The sequence below is a fragment of the Bos indicus x Bos taurus genome, chromosome 14 (genome assembly GCF_003369695.1).
Source record: "Bos indicus x Bos taurus breed Angus x Brahman F1 hybrid chromosome 14, Bos_hybrid_MaternalHap_v2.0, whole genome shotgun sequence".
Taxonomy (NCBI): Eukaryota; Metazoa; Chordata; class Mammalia; order Artiodactyla; family Bovidae; genus Bos; species Bos indicus x Bos taurus.
The window spans coordinates 77,690,766-77,710,878 of record NC_040089.1 but is presented as its reverse complement, the minus strand read 5'-3'; the positions used below and the strand labels follow the sequence as shown (position 1 = coordinate 77,710,878).

Sequence of the window (20,113 nt, the reverse complement as noted above, 5' to 3'; positions counted from 1 at the left end):
TTAAATAACACGCTGCCCGTGCTTTCCCAAGGTGGGTGTTCACTTCACGCCCACCAGCAATGTGTGACTGTCCAGTTGTTCCACATACTCAGCAGCATTGTCATATTTGTCATATTGTCAGCATTGATCTTATTTTATCCATTCTAGTGAGCATATACAGGTATTAATTGTAATTTTAATTTGGATTTCACTGATGAATGGTGATGTTAAGCACTTTTTCGTGTGCTTATTGAATTTTTTGTGAAGTGTTCAAAAATCTTGCCCATATTTTTATTGAGTTAGTCTATTACTGGGTTATAAGAATATTTTGTATCTTGAATGCTAATGTTTTGTCAGATACCTGTGAATTGCATGTTCATTTCCTCAATGGTCTATTGGTAAGTAGCAATTTTAATTTTACTGATTTTTGGGGGTCTATTTGTGGATTTGTCTATTTCCTGGCATTCTCTCCACATTTGCTTTTTATATTTTAAAGCTCTATATTTCTAAGCACATACACATTTATGGCTACTTTTTTTTCCTAATGAACTGACCCCTTTTATCATTCTTAAATGTACATTTATGTCTTTCCTCAATTTTGGAATTTTTGGACATCATTGCTTCAAATATTTTCCTGTCCCATTCTCTTTCCTCTTTTTTCAAATTTCACTTAGGCCTTTTGATGTATCCCACCGTCCCCTGCGGCTCTGTACATTTTATTAAATTTTTCCTCTGTGTTCTTCATATTGAATAATTTCACTGAGCTATCTTCAAGTTTACATATTCTTTCTTTTATCATCTCATTCTCTGTAGTGTGGCAGTCAGTTTTTACTTCAGACATTGTATTTTTTCAGTTGTAAAATTTCCATTTTTTAAATAATTTTTACTTTTCTGCTGAATTTTCTTTTCATTCATGATAAGCATTTTTTATATCATTGAGCATAGTTATGATCAGTATTGTAAAGTTCTTCTCTGTTTATTTTAACATTTAGGTCTCTGAGGTTAGGTCTCTGTTGATTGCCATTTCTCTTAAGAATAGGTCATATTTTCCTGGTTCTTCCTGTTGTGAGTAATTTTGGATTTTGTCCTGGACAGAGTGAGTGTCATTTTGTGAAGACTTTAGATGCTGCTATAGGCCTCCAAAGAGTGTTAATAATTTTGTTACAGCAAGCATTTAGTTTGCTTTGATTTAACTGCTGCTCTTTTGAATCCTTTACTGAACTTCCTATTCCATACTTTCTAATTCTTCAGACTCAAAAGTTTGTGGTTTTTCCACTTGAGTTTTAAGACTCCCTACATAGTGCCAATTGTGGTATGTTCATAGGCTAAAAACCATAAGGCAGAAACAATTAATTCTGGTCATTTTTTTAAGGGTCAGCTCTTCTTTAGAATAAGCCTGCTCTTGTTCACTTTCCAGGATCTCTAAGTAGTTTTTGTTTTATTTGTATTTCTGCCCTGGTTTGTAACTGTGATCTTGGGAGAATCAAATCGCATGGGATCATACTTGTCCATACTAGAAGCTGAATCCCTTGTCTTTAGTTGCAAACATACCTATTTTATAAATCCTTAAACTTGTAAAAAGTTTTAACATTTTAGAAAACATCAAATTATATTTTTTTACCAAAATGAACTTTTAAAATACTTTGTTGTTGTTGTTTTTTATTCTAGACTTCTAATTCTATAATAGATAATGTTCCTGAGAAAGATCCCAGACCAAAAAGAGACACAGATGTGACTTCTGAAAGTGACTATGGAAACAGAAAAGAATGTAGTAAGAAAACTTCTCGAAGATCAAAAATCCCCTATTATTCCAAAACTATTCAGACTATTAAACACCACAGTAAAAACAGCAGTACTTTTATAAGGTACTTCTTTTTTTGTTCTAGAAATTCAGATAAGACACACAGACGTTTATACTCCCGACTCCTTCCTTAAAGCTGCCTCGTGGTCTTATTTTTTTTACTTTCCTAATGTCAAAGATTTGACTTTTCAGCCTTGCCAGCTCAGGTTTGGTCAGTATATTCATATACATTTGTATAAAAGGATCTCTTTATGCTAGATTGTCATTACCTAAGTTGTAAAAATTATAAGTGTCATACATTTCTTTGGGTTATTAACTGTGTTTTTTATTCACAGTTGTAATCGTAAAATGAAACCACCTTTCCTTAAAGAATTATATATAAGTTCGTCTTTGCCAAACAATAGTACATTAGAAGAATCAGAAAACCAGAAGACTGAAATAATGAAAGTAAACAATGATGGTCCAGAAGATGCCACTTACCGGGTATAATTTAAGAGATTAAGAAAAATTGAATATGAATAATCTTAGTTTTAAATACAAGTTAGTCCCAGAAAAATAATGCATTTTTTTTTAGCACAAAATATTTTTTTGAGGGGATGAAGTTGGGTTATTTTCCCCATCCTGATTTCCAGATTTTGTGTAATGTCACTATTTTTATAATTTTTAAAGGAATGGAAATTACACATTTTAGATCAGATTTTAATGAAATCATTTTGTCATATGCTTCAGAAGGAGAAAATAGGTCTAAATTTTCAAATTCTTCCTAAAACAGTGATTCCTAACTTAGGAGTCTTAGAGTCTTTTAAGTATCTAAGGAAATCTGTAGTCTTCTCAGAGAAACTTTCTTAGAGAAACTCATAAAGTATTTGAGTAATATTTTGAAAATAATTTCAGGGTTTTCATGGACTCGTTTGAAACCCAATTTTGGATGCATGGTTTCCAGATTTAGAGTCATTTAGGAATTTTTAGTACAGATTGACTTATTTTATAATTTTTACTTACTTTCCCTTATTTTACTTGTGAACAACTGGTTATACTTTTCATTGTAAAGTACACTTCACTTCCAATATTATGCTATTGGTTTTGCCCTTTTGTTCTCAGTTATAAAGGCCTTAGTATTTAGAAAGTAGTAATAGTCATTATGACAGTAATACTAGCAGTTCATGTTTATTGAAGGCTTCCCAGGTGGTGCTAGTGGTAAAGAACCTGCCTGCAAGTACAGGAGATGTAACATACGCTGGTTCGATCCCTGGGTCAGGAAGATCCCCTGGAGGAGGGCATGGCAACCCACTCCAGTATTTCTTGCCTAGAGAATCCCAAGGAGAGGAGCCTCTCGGGTTATAGTCCATAGCGTCACAGAGAGTCAGACACGACTGAAGTGACTTAGCACGCGTTCACACATTCATTGAGTAGTTATTTTATGCCAGGCACTATTCTGCATGCTTTACTTTCATCTTTTGTTTAATTCTCACTGTAGCCCTTTGGGTTAGATACTTTTATTCCCATATTATAAATGAGAAAATTGAGGCAGTGAGAGGCTATGTAACTTTTCTGAGATCACATAACAAATATATTGGTGTATTTTTTAGGCACTTGTCGAGGAACTAGATGAAGAGAGAGAGAAGAGATGGAAAGCTGAACAAACTGAAAAGAAGCTTATGGATTATATTGATGAACTGCATAAACATGCGGATGAAAAAAAAGATATTCGTAGCCAGGCTCTTCTTACTACAGACAGGTAAGGGAAAAGTCTGTACACCTAAGGTTATCTCGGTAGGAGAAAAAAGTGCTGAACTTGGAACTGGAATGCCTTCAATTAGCTGCAGTATGATCGAAAACTATGCATGTAGTTTTAGTTTGAATTGAACTAGTTTTATTTAAAGACTTTGGGCTTTATCAGCTTTTTATATAAACAAAGGATTCAGGATATTAATTTGAGCACTCAAGGTGGGAGATGTCAGATAGATAAAGTATTACAAGTGAAAAACAGGAAAAGCGTAGAGCAGGGATTGGCAAACTTGCTCTGTAAGTGGCAGGTCTGGGCAGACTTTCTCTATAGGTTTTCTGGGTCATAATCAGTCTCTGTGTACTATTCTCCACAATGGACTTTGGTATCAGATAACCTAAGTTTCTTAATTCTAATGTTTTTATGCAGTCTTATTTCATTTCCCATTTTATCTTTTTTTTTCTATATTGTATTATGTAATACAGGAATGTCTTATTCCAATATGTGAGAATACCACACAGTTTTTCTGAAATGACAATAACTTTTTTCTTCGGTTTCCTATAGGCAATTATTTCTAAAGTTATGCTTTTTCTCAAAAGGTTAAAGGTTTTGTCCATGGAGTTTCTTTTGATTTTTATCTCTTCTTACCCTTGAATAAGCACTAGATTTCTAGACTTGGTATTTACCAACAAATAGGCATTAGGAAGTTGCTCTTGGTTCCATTTCCTACCTATGTATACAGTAGATAATCCCCTATCTACAGTCTTCATTGATTAGTAAGTTTGTGTATATGGGCCACAGCCCAATTCCCAGATTCTGTTTATACATATACCTAGTAAAGTTTTGTGGTCCTGATGTGATATTTTCTAGCAGATTCTCTCATTCTTTGTACCTATGGAATATAAGGAAAATTGCAATACACACCATGTGTTCTATGAAAACCTCTGTAATTAGGCAAACTATGATGCTTTATGCTATTACTAGACAATCCACCACTTAGCCATCAATTTCTTACCTTATATGTTGTGGAAGTTGCTATTCCTGATAGAATAGTAACAATAGAATGGGTAACAGTCCTATAACCACTTAGAAGAAACAGCACTTCTATTTGCAGGAGGTGCACAGGTAGCCAGCATAGTTTAATGATAGATATATACAGACTGTGTGACTTGATGAGCCACAATCAAACAATGAAAGAGAGGGATTTATCTTCCTTTTTCATTTAGTTCTCTTTGCTTATTATTGAAATTCCTCCCAGATTTTGGCATTGTGTTTTCTCTTGTTTAGAGTCGTTTGTAGATGCATCTTTGTTTTACTCTGCTTTGTAAGTATTATCTGCTGCTGCTGCTAAGTCATGTCAGTCATGTCTGACTCTGTGCTACCCCATAGACGGCAGCCCACCAGGCTCCCGTCCCTGGGATTCTCCAGGCAAGAACATTGGAGTGGGTTGCCATTTCCTTCTCCAGTGCGTGAAAGTGAAGTCGCTCAGTCGTGTCCAACTCTTAGCGACCCCATAGACTGTAGCTCACCAGGCTCCTCTGCCCATGGGATTTCCCAAGCAAGAGTACTGGAGTGCGGTGCAATTGCCTTCATGGAATATTAAAGGAAGCTGTGCCTGGGATTGCAAGCCAGATTCTGTTTTGATTGGAAAGCTTTGGACATGCCTCGTCTTTATCCTTCTTTAACCTCTCTGTTGTTGTGTCATGTTTCACATGTTACATATTCATTGTTCTCTTGAAAACTTAGCTTCAGTCTGTTCTGATTCATCTATCCCCCAAAATGGGTTTTGGAGATCAGATCCTCACCAGTCTTCATATTCCCTTATGTGACTTGGTAGGGACTCTGTATTCTTCATACCTACCTATACAGGGTCTGACATCTAGGTACCAAGCTATTAGTACATATTATCTCAAAAACTGAGTCTTCTCTATTGTTTCGAGTCCTTAAGTTGTATCTGACTCTTTGTGACCCCATGGACTATAGCCCATCAGGCTCCTCTGTCCATTTGATTTCCTAGGCAAGAATACTGGAGGGGGTTGCCATTTCCTTCTCCAGGGCATCTTCCACGCAAGGATCAATTCATGTCTCCTGCATTGGCAGGCGGATTCTTCACCACTGAGCCACCTGAGAGGCCAAATCTTTGATCTCTACTGTGCTTTTAATGGCAAGCCACTTCAGTATTGCCTTGAGAATCCCATGAACAGTATGAAAAGGCAAAAAGATATGACACTGAAAGATGAACTCCCCAGGTCAGTAGGTGCCAATGTGCTACTGGAGATCAGTGGAGAAATAACTCCAGAAAGAATGAAGGGATGGAGACAAAGTGAAAACAGCACCCAGCTGTGGATGTGACTGGTGATGGAAGTAAAGTCCAGTGCTGTAAAGAGCAATATTGCATAGGAACCTGGAATATTGGGTCCATGAATCTAGGCAAATTTGAAGTGGTCAAATAGGAGATGGCAAGAGTGAACATTGACATTTTAAGAATCAGTGAACTAAAATGGACTGAAAGGGAAAATTTAATTCAGATGACCCTTATATCTACTACTGTGGGCAAGAATCCCTTAGAAGAAATGGAGTAGCCCTCATAGTCAACAGAAGACTCTGAAATGCAGTATGGGGTGTAATCTCAAGAATGACAGAATGATCTCTGTTCATTTCCAAGGCAGACCATTCAATATCACGGTAATCCAAGTCTGCCCCAGCCAGTAATGCTAAAGAAGCTAAAGTTGAACGGTTTTATGAAGACCTATAAAACCTAGAACTAACATGCAAAAAAGATGTCCTTTTCATCATAGGGGAATGGAATGCAAAAGTTGGAAGGCAAGAAACACCTGGAGTAACAGGCAAATTTGACCTTGGAGTACAAAATGAAGCAGGGCAAAGGCTAACACAGTTTTCCCAAGAGAACGCACTGGTCATAGCAAACACCCACTTCCAACAGCACAAGAGAAGACTCTACACGTGGACATTACCAGATGGTCGACACCGAAGTCAGATTGATTATATTCTTTGAAGCCAAAGATGGAGAAGCTCTATACAGTCAGCAAAAACAAGACAGGGAGCTGATTGTGGCTCAGATCATGAACTTCTTATTGTCAAATTCAGGCTTAAATTGAAGAAAGTAGTGAAAACCACTAGACCATTTCAGGTATGACCTAAATCAAATATCTTATGATTTTACAGTGGAAGGGACAAATAGATTCAAGGGATTAGATCTGATAGACAGAGTGCCTGAAGAACTATAGATGGAGGTTCATGACATTGTACAGGAGGCAGTGATCAAGTCCATCCCCAAGAAAAAATAATTCAAGAAAGCAAAATGGTTGTCTGAGGGAGGCCTTACAAATAGCTGGAAAAAAAGAGAAGCTAAAGGAAAATGAGAAAAGGAAAGATATGCCCATTTGAATGCAGAGTTCCAAAGAGTAGCAAGGAGAGACAAGAAAGCCTTCCTCAGTGATCAATGCAAAGAAATAGAGGAAAGCAGTAGAATGGGAAAGACTAGAGATCTCTTCAAGAAAATTAGAGATACCAAGGGAACATTTCATGCAAAGATTGGCTCAATAAAGGACAGAAATGGTATGGACCTAACTGAAGCAGAAGATATTAAGAAGAGGTGGCAAGAATACACAGAATAATTATACAAAAAAGATCTTCATGACCCAGATAACATGATGGTGTGATCACTCACCCAGCACCAGACATCCTGGAATGCGAAGTCACATGGGCCTTAGGAAGCATCACTACGAACAAAGCTGGTGGAGGTGTTGGAATTCCAGCTGAGCTATTTCAAATCCTGAAAGATGATGCTGTGAAAATGCTGCACTTAATATGCCAGTGAATTTGGAAAACTCAGCAGTGGCCACAGGACTGGAAAAGGTCAGTTTTCATTCCAATCCCTAAGAAAGGCAATTCCAAAGAATGTCCAAACTACTGCCCAATTGCACTCATCTCACACACTAGGAAAGTAATGCTCAAAATTCTCTAAGCCATGCTTCAACAGTATGTGAACCGTGAACTTCCAGATGTTCAAGATGGATTTAGAAAAGGCAGAGGAACCAGAGATCAAGTTGCCAACCTCCATTGGATCATAGAAAACGCAAGAGAATTCCAGATACCATCTGCTTCTGCTTTATTGTATAACCAAAGCCTTTGACTGTGTAGATCACAACAAACTGGAAAATTCTTAAAGGGATTGGAATACCAGACCACCTGACCTGCCTCCTCAGAAATCTGTATGCAGGTCAAGAAGCAACAGTTAGAACCAGACATGGAACAACAGACTGGTTCCAAATCGGGAAAGGAGTATGTCAAGGCCGTATATTATCACCCTGCTTATTTAATTTATATGCAGAATATATCATGCGTAATGCTGGGCTGGATAAAGCACAAGCCATAATTAAGATTGCCAAGAGAAGTATTAGTAACGTCAGATATGCGATGATACCACCCTTATGGCAGAAATCAAAGAGGAACTAGAGAGCCTCTTGATGAAAGTGAAAGAGGAGAGTGAAAAAGTTGGCTTAAAACTCAACATATGGAAAACAAAGATCATAGCACCTTGCCCCATCACTTCATGGCAGACAGGTGGGGAAACAATGGAAACAGTGAGAGACTTTATTTTCTTGGGCTCCAAAATCACTGGAGATGGTGACTGCAGCCATGAAATTAAAAGACACTTGCTTCTTGGAAGAAAAGCTAGGACCAACCTAGACAACATATTAAAAAGCAGAGGCATTACTTTACCAACAAAGGTCCGTCTAGTCAAATCTTTGGTTTTTCCAGTAGTCATGTGTGGATGTGAGAGTTGGACCATAAAGAAAGCTGCTGCAGCTAAGTTGCTTCAGTCGTGTCTGACTCTGTGCAACCCCATAGACGGCAGCCCACCAGGCTCCGCCATCCCTGGGACCCTCCAGGCAAGAACACTGGAATGGGTTGCCATTTCCTTCTCCGGTGAATGAAAGTGAAAAGTGAAAGTGAAGTCGCTCAGTTGTATCCGACTCTTCGCGACCCCATGGACTGCAGCCTACCAGGCTCCTCCATCCATGGGATTTTCCAGGCAAGAGTTCTGGAGTGGGTTGCCACTGCCTTCTCCAAAAGAAAGCTGAGCGTGGAAGAATTGATACTTTTGAACTGTGGTGTTGGAGAAGACTCTTGTGAGTCCCTTGGATTGCAAGATCCAGCCAGTCAATCCTCAACGAAATTTAGGATTTCCAATGAATATTCATTGGAAGGACTGATGTTGAAGCTGAAACTCCAATACTTTGGCCACCTGATGCAAAGAACTGACTCATCTGAAAAGACCCTGATGTTGGGAAAGATTGAAGGCAGAAGGAGAAGGGGACAACAGAGGATGATATGGTTGGATGGCATCACTGACTCCCGTGCACATGGGTTTGGGTGGACTCTGGGCATTGGTGATGGACAGGGAAGCCTGCCGTGGTACAGTCCGTGGGTCACAAAGAGTTGGCCACGACTGAGCGACTGAACTGACCTGATGGCTTTAATACCTAATCTATACACTTCCAAATCTCTTATCTATTATCCAGGCCTCCTTGATTAACAGATTGTACATCTAATCATCTACTAAAAATTCCTTGTCTACGTTTCTTTAAGTTCCTAAGATTAACATATCGTTAGGTCAACTTTTCCTGCTCCTTTATTTTATATTCCTTGTTCTAATAATGACGTTTCATATCGTCAGCCACCAAAGCTAGAAATTTCAGAATCATTTTTTTGCTTCCTTCCTCTTTCTCAGACTTCATAACCAGTAGGTATTGATACCCTCTTCATTCTACTTAAAAGGTGTTGAACCATCTTCTTTCTGTCCCCAAATTTTTGCATTAGTTTAGGCCCGTATCTCCTGCTCAGAGGATTACTCTAATTCTTTTTATTTGTAGCTTTTCTGCCCCTTCCACCATATATTTCACAGACTAAAGTCTAATATTCTCTCATGTAACATACCAAACTGGAATGGAAAGACCAGTTTGGAGACCACTCTCAAAGGCAAGAAGAGAGATATTAAGAACAAAAATTGGAGCAGTGACTCTCGTGTAGGAGTTGATAGGTACAGGGATTTTTTCAATTATAACTTAGAGATTACACATTGGAGTGGCTGCCTGGCTCAGAAATTCCTTCATGAGGCTCTGTCTTTGCTATTCATTGTCCCCTTTTTAAACACTCCGGTTCTGTCATGAACTACCTCTCTGCCTATAATATTGGTCAAGAGAGGAACCCCTGACACGATGGGTAAAGGTAAACCTTAGCTATGGCCACAGTGACTGGTGCATGAAGCGGGCATATGAACCAAATTGGACTAACAGGGGCTCTTCCCAGAACTCAGTTCAAAGTTGAGCTAGAGAAAGGTAATCTCTTCTGCTTGGTTCTCACTGCTGTCAGAACATGAGTCTAGAGATGTTTGTAGCCTTCCCTATCTCCCCTGAGTGCATTCTAAAAAACCTGCCGTGGAAAGAATTCAGACCAGCCTGTAGGGAATCAGAGAGACCTTATGGTGTGCATATCCTTGGTTTCAGTGGTCCCTCAGAACAGTGCCATCCCTGCCTCTGAATTGGTTAGTTATATGTTTCACTAAATTCTCTTTTCTTCCTAAAACTGAAAATTTTCAGTCAAAAGACTCTGAGTAACACCGAGCTAGTATAGTACTAGGCTGTGGTACTTAATGTCTGGGGAAGATGCAGGAAGGTCAGAGTTGACTTGCAGGCATCTGTTCAGAGTTACTTCTCTTCTGTAGCTTTATAAATGGATGCGTGTCCTCTGCCAGATGTTAAGCTCCTTGAAGGCTAGGCTGTATCTTAATTATCTTACTTGCTTTTAAGCCCACATCTAGCACAATGCCTGAAACAAATAAGGTGTTTTTAAGTTTTGCTGTCAAATAGTAAAGTTCACAAAAGATAAAGATTCATTAATTTATGTAAAATGTTTTCCCTTTGACACAATGCTAGTTTCAGAGATCAGGGGGATGGCATACTGTTTTTCAGCTGTTTTTTAATCTAATGAGAATTTGGAAGATACTTCAGATCTTCCTCTCTTCTGTGTTCCTGCCTACAAATCTTCCTGTCTACTTCCTCTCTAAGCTTAGTATTTAGTACAGTTTTCATCTTTTTTATATGTATAGTATACTTACAATGTGATTTATGCTGTAGGCTAAAAGAAATTATTTTTAAAGAGAGAAATTCCAAGCTGCAGCTGGAAATTATGGTTCACAGACTTCAAAATGAAATTAAAAAACTAACTATTGAATTAATTAAAGCAAGAGACCAACAAGATGATCACATTAGACACCTGAGAACCCTGGAAAAAGCGCTGGAGAAAATGGAGAGGCAGAAGGGGCAGCAGCAAGCCGCACAGGTACCCTCTGCCATCTGTGCTTCCGCGGGTTACACGCTCATAGCGTCTCTCCTGAAACACGCTACGTCATCATACGCAGACAGAGATGTTAGGTTGGATGCAAAAATTACACATGCCAGTCATTTAACGTGCGGAATTATTTCTTGAATTAAGGCCGCCAGCATTCACAAAGCAATTATAAGAAGAGTTGGTGGATATACTGCTAGTTGCTAGGCTTGTGTTTTATTAGAGCCAGTTTTTAAATGACTCCTTGGGGGTGCTTGAAGGCTTTTAATTTTTGTGTTTTCTGAATAGAAAATTTTTTTAAGGTTCATGGTGCAAATAAGATTTAGTCTAATATGTTTGATGCTTCTACATGCATGCTGAGTCGCTTCAGTTGTGTCCAACTCTTTGTGATCCTGTGGAGTGTAGTCACCAGGCTCCACTGTCCATAGGATTCTCCAGGCAAAAATACTGGAGTGGGCTGCCGTGCCCTTCTCTAGGGGGATCTTCCTGAGCCAGGGATGGAACCCGCGTCTCTTGTGCCTCCTGCATTAGCAGGTGGGTTCCTTACCACTAGCACCACCTGGGAAGCCCTTGATGCTTCTAAGACTTAACTTTATGTACCCACACCGTTATGTAGTTAATTTTGGAAATCAGCTTAGCCACTAGGTCCTGTTACTTAGAAGACACTTTTCTTTGGGTAACTGACATTAAAATAGAAGCAGAGGAGATTATCTAAATACTGTAATTGTGTGCATTTTACTCAGATGCGACTTATCCAAGAGGTGGAACTCAAAGCTGCCGCTGCTGATAGAGAAATAAACTTACTTAGGACTTCTCTTCATCAGGAAAAGGAACAGGTGCAACAACTTCATGAACTGCTTGCATTGAAAGAAAAAGAACACAGGTAACTGAAATATGTATATGTCAGGAAAATACGGACGTTGAAAAACAGAAAAAGTCACTTGGTTCTCTCTGCCCCTCCCCCTAGAACTAGACAGTGACGCAGCAATGTGAAGTCTGACAGAATTAGCTCATGAAAAATAACATGTTTATGTATACTTTAGAATCAGTCTTATTGTAAGAACTTGTAACTTAGAAACAAATCAGTTACTTTGTTAAGGTTGAAGTATGGATTTAGAGCAATGAAGCTCATTTTGCCTTTCTCTAAGCCCAACCAAAAGTTGATCATTATAATATAGAGAAAACTGTTTAATTGACTTCCAAGTAACTACTTGTTAAATTATCAGTATACTTTATTCCTTTGAAGCAGATTCAGCAGACTTTTTCCTGTGGAGGTCCAGATAGAAAATATTTCAGGCTTTTCAGGTCATGCCTAACTGTCTCTTTGTAGCCCAAAAGTAACCATAGACAGTGTGTAAGCAAATGGATGTGCTGTGTTCCAATAAAAGTTTATTTCCCCACAAGAAGGGCACCAGGCCAGATTTGGTCCAAGGGCTGTAGTTTTGCCCGGTAGACTGTATTTACTGTATATTAAAGAGTCAAGCAACATAGAAGATGCAGTGAAGCAGAACCTGACTCCTATGAATACACCCAAAGGATATTAGAAACCATAAAATGACTGTGAACTATCTCAGTGAAGTTAAGACTTGGCATATCCCTGTCACCACTGAATGAACAGTCAAATAAACTTTTGTTCTTCCTGCATATACCATCCTGTCCCTTATTTTGTGTTTGAAAGTAAGGAGCTGATCTTTAACAATAGGGAATATAGAATATTTAGTACCTAAAGGCCTTTAAAGTTTTCTTTCCATGTAAACAGCATCCTTTGATTTTTGTTTTTCATTCCAGGAAAGACATTGAAACAAGGGAGTTTTTTAGTGAAGCTGAGTTCCAGGAAGCCTTAGCTAAAGAAATTGCTAAAGAAGAGAGAAAGCATGAGCAAGTTATAAAAGAATATCAAGACAAAATTGATGCATTAAATCAACAGTATATGGATTTAGAAAATGAATTCCGTATTGCTTTAACTGTTGAAGCCAGAAGATTTAAAGATGTAAGAACTGGCATCTAGCTTTTTATTGAAAACAGAATCAGCAAGTTATGATTTGATAAGAGGACTACATTTTAGAATTCTAGCTCTATTTGCATGCTGCCTATAGGATCGTAAGCAAATTAGGTTCTTAGAGCCTTATTTCTTCACATAAATAATAGCTAATCTTCAGTGCTGTTGCCAAAGCTAAGTGATATTATAAATGGTCAAGTTAAGAGAGCACTCGAATAGGAATTAGGAAACCTGCATTCTCTATTATTTGTACTTTAGAGCAGGGATCGGCACACTAAAGTCTCTGGGCTATTTTTGGCCCACTACCTGTTTCTGTAAAGTTTTATGAGAACAGAGCCATGCTCACTTGTTTACACAGTGTCTGGCTGCTTTTGTGTCAAAATAGCAGGGTCCAGACCTTAAAACACATAAACACATATGGCCTGGCTGACCTGCGAAGCCAGTTATCTGTGAATTTCATGCTATTGCTAAAACTCAGATACTAAAAATGAAAAAAGTAAGCTGTTTCCAAAATCAGATATATTCTAAATATTCCGAGAACTGCTATTTATGATGCAATTTTAAAATATAGGTTAAAGATGGTTTTGAAAATGTTGCAACTGAATTAGCAAAAAGCAAGCATGCTCTTGTTTGGGCTCAACGAAAAGAAAATGAGTCTTCTTCTTTAATTAAAGACCTAACCTGTATGGTGAAGGAACAAAAAACAAAACTTGCAGAAGTTTCTAAATTGAAACAGGAAACAGCAGCAAATTTACAGGTAAGACACTACCATTATATTTCCTTTTTAACTTTTTATGTCATTTTTTTCAAGTATATTGTGATCATTTTAGGAAGTATACAATTGTGAACTAGATAACACCAAGTATATTTTTATGTGTGTGAAGACTAATATAATTAGGAGATAAACCATGGCTACCCAGGTTGTACTACTTACACTAAAATCGTATTTAAATAAGTAAGTGAATTAATTTTAGGCAGCATACTAAGTAAATAGATACCAGTTTTACAGTGATACAGATGGTTGAAGTTTGGAAAATATCCAAGGAATTATTGATACTAATTTTGTGGTAGTGGACGTCTTTACATACTAATATACCTAACTATAATACTTTTTTAATTACTTTATTTCTGTTGTCTCAGTTTTAAATATTAGTGATATTTTGCTCAAAAGGACTCACTTTATATAAGTGACCATTAGACTGTTGATGGAAATCCTTGGTGAGAAATTTTGAGTAATACATGTATAGTTGCTCTTTTAAAATATTAAATAAAATTCAGAGTTTTTACAGAAATAGCCTCTTAAAATTTGACTTTTTATTTAATGACCTACATTTATTTTTAGTCAATAAAATTAAAACATTTTCTATATAAAATTTAGGGACATTACTTTGTATTTGCTTAAATAACATTTTTTCTCACTATAAAATACAGAAAGAAAATAAAGAAGTATTTAAATATAATAATTACTTTGCATTCTTTTCAATGTTTTTTGGTGGTATACAGAATCAAATCAACACACTTGAAATTTTAATTGAAGATGACAAGCAGAAGAGTATTCAAATAGAACTTCTCAAGCAGGAAAAAATGCAGCTTATTTCCGAGCTAGCTGCCAAGGAATCGCTAATTTATGGTTTAAGGACAGAAAGAAAAGTATGGGGACATGAGTTGGCACTACAGGGTAAAATTCTCAAATTTTCAAAAAATAGCCCCTTCTTCTCATCCTGCAAACCAGTGTATTAGAAAAGGGAGGGTTAATTCTTCCTAGACATCCCAGGAAAGAAGGTGACGCTTTATACGGAAGGGTAACTGGTCATTGGTCAGTCAGACAGGAATGAAATTATACTAAGGAATTGAGAAGGAGGTTATTACACCCATTTTATAGTTATAGCTCTGATATTTTGCTGTCTCTGATTTTCTTCCCAGTGTAATTTGGTTACGTTTCTGAACAGGTATACCTTTATCATGCTCCACCTAAATAAGTTATTGAAAAAAATTCTCTCTTATCTGGTGATTTTAAATTGTACATATGCAGCATTCATTTTTTTGCTAAGAAAATAAATGTTGCTAACATTTATCTTGTTACATGTGGAGAAATGTGAAATCAGTTATGAATAAAAACCATTTTAGGTTCAGGTAAATTTATCCTTAGTCTCATTCCCTTTCCAGTCACCATAAAGCAAGAGATATACACTGTTTTAAGGCATTCATGGAGACTTCACAAATTATGAATAGTAGATGTTGACCTAAATGGAACATTGCTTATTTGACCATACCATGTAGGAATCTGTAATATGATTACAAATTAATTTTGTTTGTATGGACAGCATAACATGACCCATTAAATACTTTGTGTCTCAGTTAGTTGTTCACCGGAGAAGGCGATGGCACCCACTCCAGTACTCTTGCCTGGAAAATCCCACAGACACAGGAGCCTGGTGGCCTGCAGTCCATGGGGTCGCGAAGAGTCGGACACGACTGAGCGACTTCACTTTCACTTTTCACTTTCATGCATTGGAGAAGGAACTGGCACCCCACTCCAGTACTCTTGCCTGGAAAATCCCAGGGACGGAGGAGCCTGGTGGGCTGCCGTCCATGGGGTCTCGCAGAGTCGGACACGACTGAGCGACTTCCCTTTCACTTTCACTTAGTTGTTCACAAAAGTAGCTGCTTGCATGGTTACTGTGGTTTTAGGTTCTCAAATACCCACAGCTTTTAAAAGGCCCGTTTCTTCTCTTTCCACTTCATATTATGCTGTTACGTATTTTGTTTCTTTATTCAGCTTCTTTTATTCATTCTATCATACACTATAAAATTAGATGCTCGTTAAAAACAAATCTCTAAGGTATTCTTAAGGTTTTTACTGTGATGTTTGTTTCTTAGGGTCTTCTCTAGTCCAAAATCATGGGAGAGTAGAGGCTCAGCTTGAAAGTTTGTACAGGGAGAATGAATGTCTGCGAAAAGCAAGTGAGCGTGACAGTGACACAATAAGAATCAAATGTAAAATCATAGACGACCAAACCGAAACCATTGGAAAATTAAAAGAGGTAAGTTTGACATTTTATTTTAGGAACGGCTCATAGGGAAAGTTTGAAAATGTGTGGATCGAACTACCTAATAAATATTTGTCTCAATGAATCCCAACTGTTGTGGAATTTAAGACATACTATCGTGTTTTTTTAATACTGTTTGCCACTTTGCTTTTAAAAGTTATATATAACATTTATTAACTTGAAATTACTTTTACCTCAAAATTTTATGGAGGGTGTTATTATGGCCCTCCAGAGTAATTGAAACTAGTGTCCAGAATGGGTGGTGGTTGCTCTTCAGTTGCTGAAGAGTCACGTCCAGCTCTCTGCGACCCCGTGTACTGCATGCAGCACACCAGGCTTCCCTGGGCTTGGCGGCCGGTGGAGTTACGCGCACTCAGCGAGGACCAGCAGTGGGACCACGCGTGGCGGCAGCAGGGCCTGTCCCTGCTAAGTCAGGGCCTGACAAAGCACGGTCCACTGGAGGAGGACAGGGCAAGCCACCTCAGTGTTCTTACCTTCAGAGCCCCATAAAGGGTTAGGAACCAAAAAAGGTAGCATTTTTATTTAAACTTCGTGTTGTTTAGTATCTTCCAGTATTGCTAACTCAGTTCTCAGAATTCTCTGTGACAAAACCTTGTTGTTGTTCAGTTGCCCAGTGGTGTCCCGCTCTTTGCAACCCCACGCACTTCAGCATGCCATGAATAGAATGTAAAAGATTCGTGCTTATTTCCAAGAGACACTGTTTTTACCCTCTTCTTTAATATGGCCTGTCTTAGAGAAAACTAACAGCATCTCTTGTTTCAAAGTATATTACGTGAAAATTCCCAGAGAAATATTCTGAAAGTTAGCATGAACTCCAAAATTTGAATCAAATTTGAACTCCAGAATTTTCTTCTGAAGATTATCTTCAAGGAGTTAAAAAAATAGCCCAAGAAAAGGGATTTTAAGAAACTTCTAAATGGGATTATCACCCACAAAGTTAGGAACTCATTCTCTCTCTTTTTATTTTATTTTTTTAAGGAACTCATTCTTTAATTATAACTACCTAAGATTTGATTTTTCCCCCCTTAGTCATTTGTAAGAAACAGAACTTCATCAAGTACAGAAAATTAAGAAACATTATCACCATGTTGTTATATCCATAATTAGATTTAGACTATGAATGCTTGAACTGTGATTTTTGAACTGTATTTAGATAATATAATTACCCTAAACAATTACATCGTTGTTTTTGCTTTTGGATGAAACCAAAACTTCCATTATATCTGTCATACATGCCAAGCTACACTGAAAATTATTCAAAATTTTTAATCAGTAAGCATTTTTTCTATACTCAGTATAATACCATGTTTGACATAACGACTTCTGCAGTAAGACTACTGCTTATCAGTCTCTGAACAGAGTTTTGGGAGAAAATCACTAGTAATGAATAATACAGTGGAGCCAAAAAGGAAATTAGTTTTTAGATTTTTGGTTTAAAAAAAAAAAAGTTTTCAACTCATCATTTTTCTTTCTTTTCACAATTTAGTACATTTACTTTAAAGACCGTTGTATCAACCTCAAAGATATGAGCATTAATGGTGCATCCCAGCTCATTACAGAACATACAGAGATAACTAGGTATAATTTCTTATAGCGATAAATTCACTGTGTGCTCAGTTGCTCAGTCGTGTCCAACTTTTTGCAACCCTATGCACTGTAGCCCACCAGGCTCCTCTGTCCATGTGATTCTCCAGTACTGGAGTGGGTTGCCATTTCCTCTTCCAGGGCCCTTCCCAACCCAGGAATCAAACCTGTGTCTCCTGCATTGGCAGGAGGATTCTTTACCATTGAGCCACCAGGGAAGCCCAAATATTTCACCATAGCTAATAACTTAAAGGGATAATGAGCTAATCTGCAGAATTTGGAGTTCAATATTTTCAATTAAGTAGATTCTAAAACAGGATTTTTGAGGTTTGGTTTCCTCATATGTATTGTTTTGGTACTTTTAAGTATGGGTCACAAGATTCTCTGATGCTACAATGTTATTTTTATTAGCAGGGTTATTTCATAAGAATCTTCTGTAGTTTTTATGAATTCCTAATAATAATAAGCTTTAAGCTCAACATTCAGAAAACGAAGATCATGGCATTTGGTCCCATCGCTTCATGGGAAATAGATGGGGAAACAGTGGAAATAGTGTCAGACTTTATTTTTGGGGGCTCCAAAATCACTGCAGATGGTGACTGCAGCCATGAAATTAAAAGACACTTACTCCTTGGAAGAAAAGTTATGACCAACCTAGATAGCATATTTAAAAGCAGAGACATTACGTTGCCAACAAAGGTCCTTCTAGTCAAGGCTGTGGTTTTTCCAGTGGTCATATGTGGATGTGAAAGTTGGACTGTGAAGAAGGCTGAGCACCCAAGAATTGATGCTTTTGAACTGTGGTGTTGGAGAAGACTCTTGAGAGTGCCTTGGACTGCAAGGAGATCCAACCAGTCCATTCTGAAGGAGATCAGCCCTGGGATTTCTTTGGAAAGAATGATGCTAATGCTGAAACTCCAGTACTTTGGCCACCTCATGCGAAGAGTTGACTCATTGGAAAAGACTCTGATGCTGGGAGGGATTGAGGGCAGGAGGAGAAGGGGATGACAGAGGATGAGATGGCTGGATGGCATCACTGACTCGATGGACGTGAGTCTGGGTGAACTCCGGGAGTTGGTGATGGACAGGGAGGCCTGGCGTGCTGTGATTCATGGGGTCGCAAAGAGTCGGACATGACTGAGCGACTGAACTGAACTGAATAATATATTAAGACTGCTCTCCCCTAAGTACTTAAGTATGAGAGTTGTGGGGAGAAAATAAATTATGGAAATGTTGGTCAAGACTACCTGATCCATTGCTTAGAATTTTTAGATGTATAACACACGGAGGAATTGAACCACGTTTTCTAAGATACTGATGAATTCATTCCTAAATAAGCCTCATTCAGTATTTGTTTGTTTGCCTCCATCATCTTCCCAAAAGGGAAAAAAAGGCAAGGTGGGACAGGGGAAACAGGATGAAAACAGGAACTGCTAATTTCATTTTTTTCTTACTGGTAGAGACAGTTATCATTAGTTGATGTTACAGGGTTCCAGCATCCAGGCATGCACCTGTAAAGCAGATATGTTCATTGGCATAAATAAGTCAGATGAGGCCTAATACCTGCAAACATTTAACAGATCACTGCAGATGGTAATTGCAGCCATGAAATTAAAAGACGCTTACTCCTTGGAAAGAAAGTTATGACCAACCTAGATAGCATATTCAAAAGCAGAGACAGTACTTTGCCAACAAAGGTCCATCTAGTCAAGGCTATGGTTTTTCCTGTGCTCATGTATGGATGTGAGAGTTGGACTGTGAAGAAAGATGAGCGCCAAAGAATTGATGCTTTTGAACTGTGGTGTTGGAGAAGACTCTTGAGAGTCCCTTGGACTGCAAGGAGATCCAACCAGTCCATTCTAAAGGAGATCAGCCCTGGGATTTCTTGGGAAGGAATGCTGCTAAAGCTGAAACTCCAGTACTTTGGCCACCTCATGCGAAGAGTTGACTCATTGAAAAAGACTCTGATGCTGGGAGGGATTGGGGGCAGGAGGAGAAGGGGACGACGGAGGATGAGATGGCTGGATGGCATCACTGACTCGATGGACATGAGTCTGAGTGAACTCCGGGAGTTGGTGATGGACAGGGAGGCCTGGCGTGCTGCAATTCATGGGTCGCAAAGAGTCGGACACGACTGAGTGACTGAACTGAACTGAACTGATCAAGGTAGTTTTGATCTTTCATTAATCCTCTGATATGTAGTATGCAAATAGAGGATACAGTTGGCCTCACAGGACAGAAGATGAAAGGAAGTTTGGGGGAATGTAGAACCTATTTTCATGTGACATTCAATAGTGATGAAATCATACTTTAAAGTATTTGTTCACTCTAATGCAGAAGACACTTGTTTAGCAGAGTAGAAATAGTACTTTGTGTCATACATGCATCGTGAATATCAATCTTTGCTATATTCCATGTTAAATAAAATTGTCATTGTACTGTTTTTCTTCCCGTGTACTCCTTTTGTGTGGTTGGTAGTAACCTAATGAAATAAAAAGTGTACATAGTGTATCATTCTTAGTGGCATCGAAAACACAGTAATGGTGCTATTCCTTATTGATTGTGATTTTTTAAATGTT

The 20,113-nt window shown here is 38.1% G+C and overlaps 1 protein-coding gene across 3 annotated transcripts in view; it reads left to right on the top strand.

Annotated features, from left to right (window-relative positions):
- The window catches only part of LRRCC1 (leucine rich repeat and coiled-coil centrosomal protein 1), a 44,347-nt gene that overhangs the window by 17,556 nt on the left and 6,678 nt on the right, over window positions 1-20,113 (top strand). For all 3 annotated transcript variants that reach the window (XM_027561637.1, XM_027561638.1, XM_027561639.1), the window contains 9 exons: window positions 1,648-1,844; window positions 2,116-2,263; window positions 3,370-3,518; window positions 10,670-10,874; window positions 11,624-11,763; window positions 12,669-12,870; window positions 13,451-13,636; window positions 14,383-14,557; window positions 15,760-15,923. In XM_027561637.1, coding sequence (XP_027417438.1) covers window positions 1,648-1,844; window positions 2,116-2,263; window positions 3,370-3,518; window positions 10,670-10,874; window positions 11,624-11,763; window positions 12,669-12,870; window positions 13,451-13,636; window positions 14,383-14,557; window positions 15,760-15,923 — 1,566 coding nt within the window. The remainder of the gene's footprint in view (window positions 1-1,647; window positions 1,845-2,115; window positions 2,264-3,369; window positions 3,519-10,669; window positions 10,875-11,623; window positions 11,764-12,668; window positions 12,871-13,450; window positions 13,637-14,382; window positions 14,558-15,759; window positions 15,924-20,113) is intronic.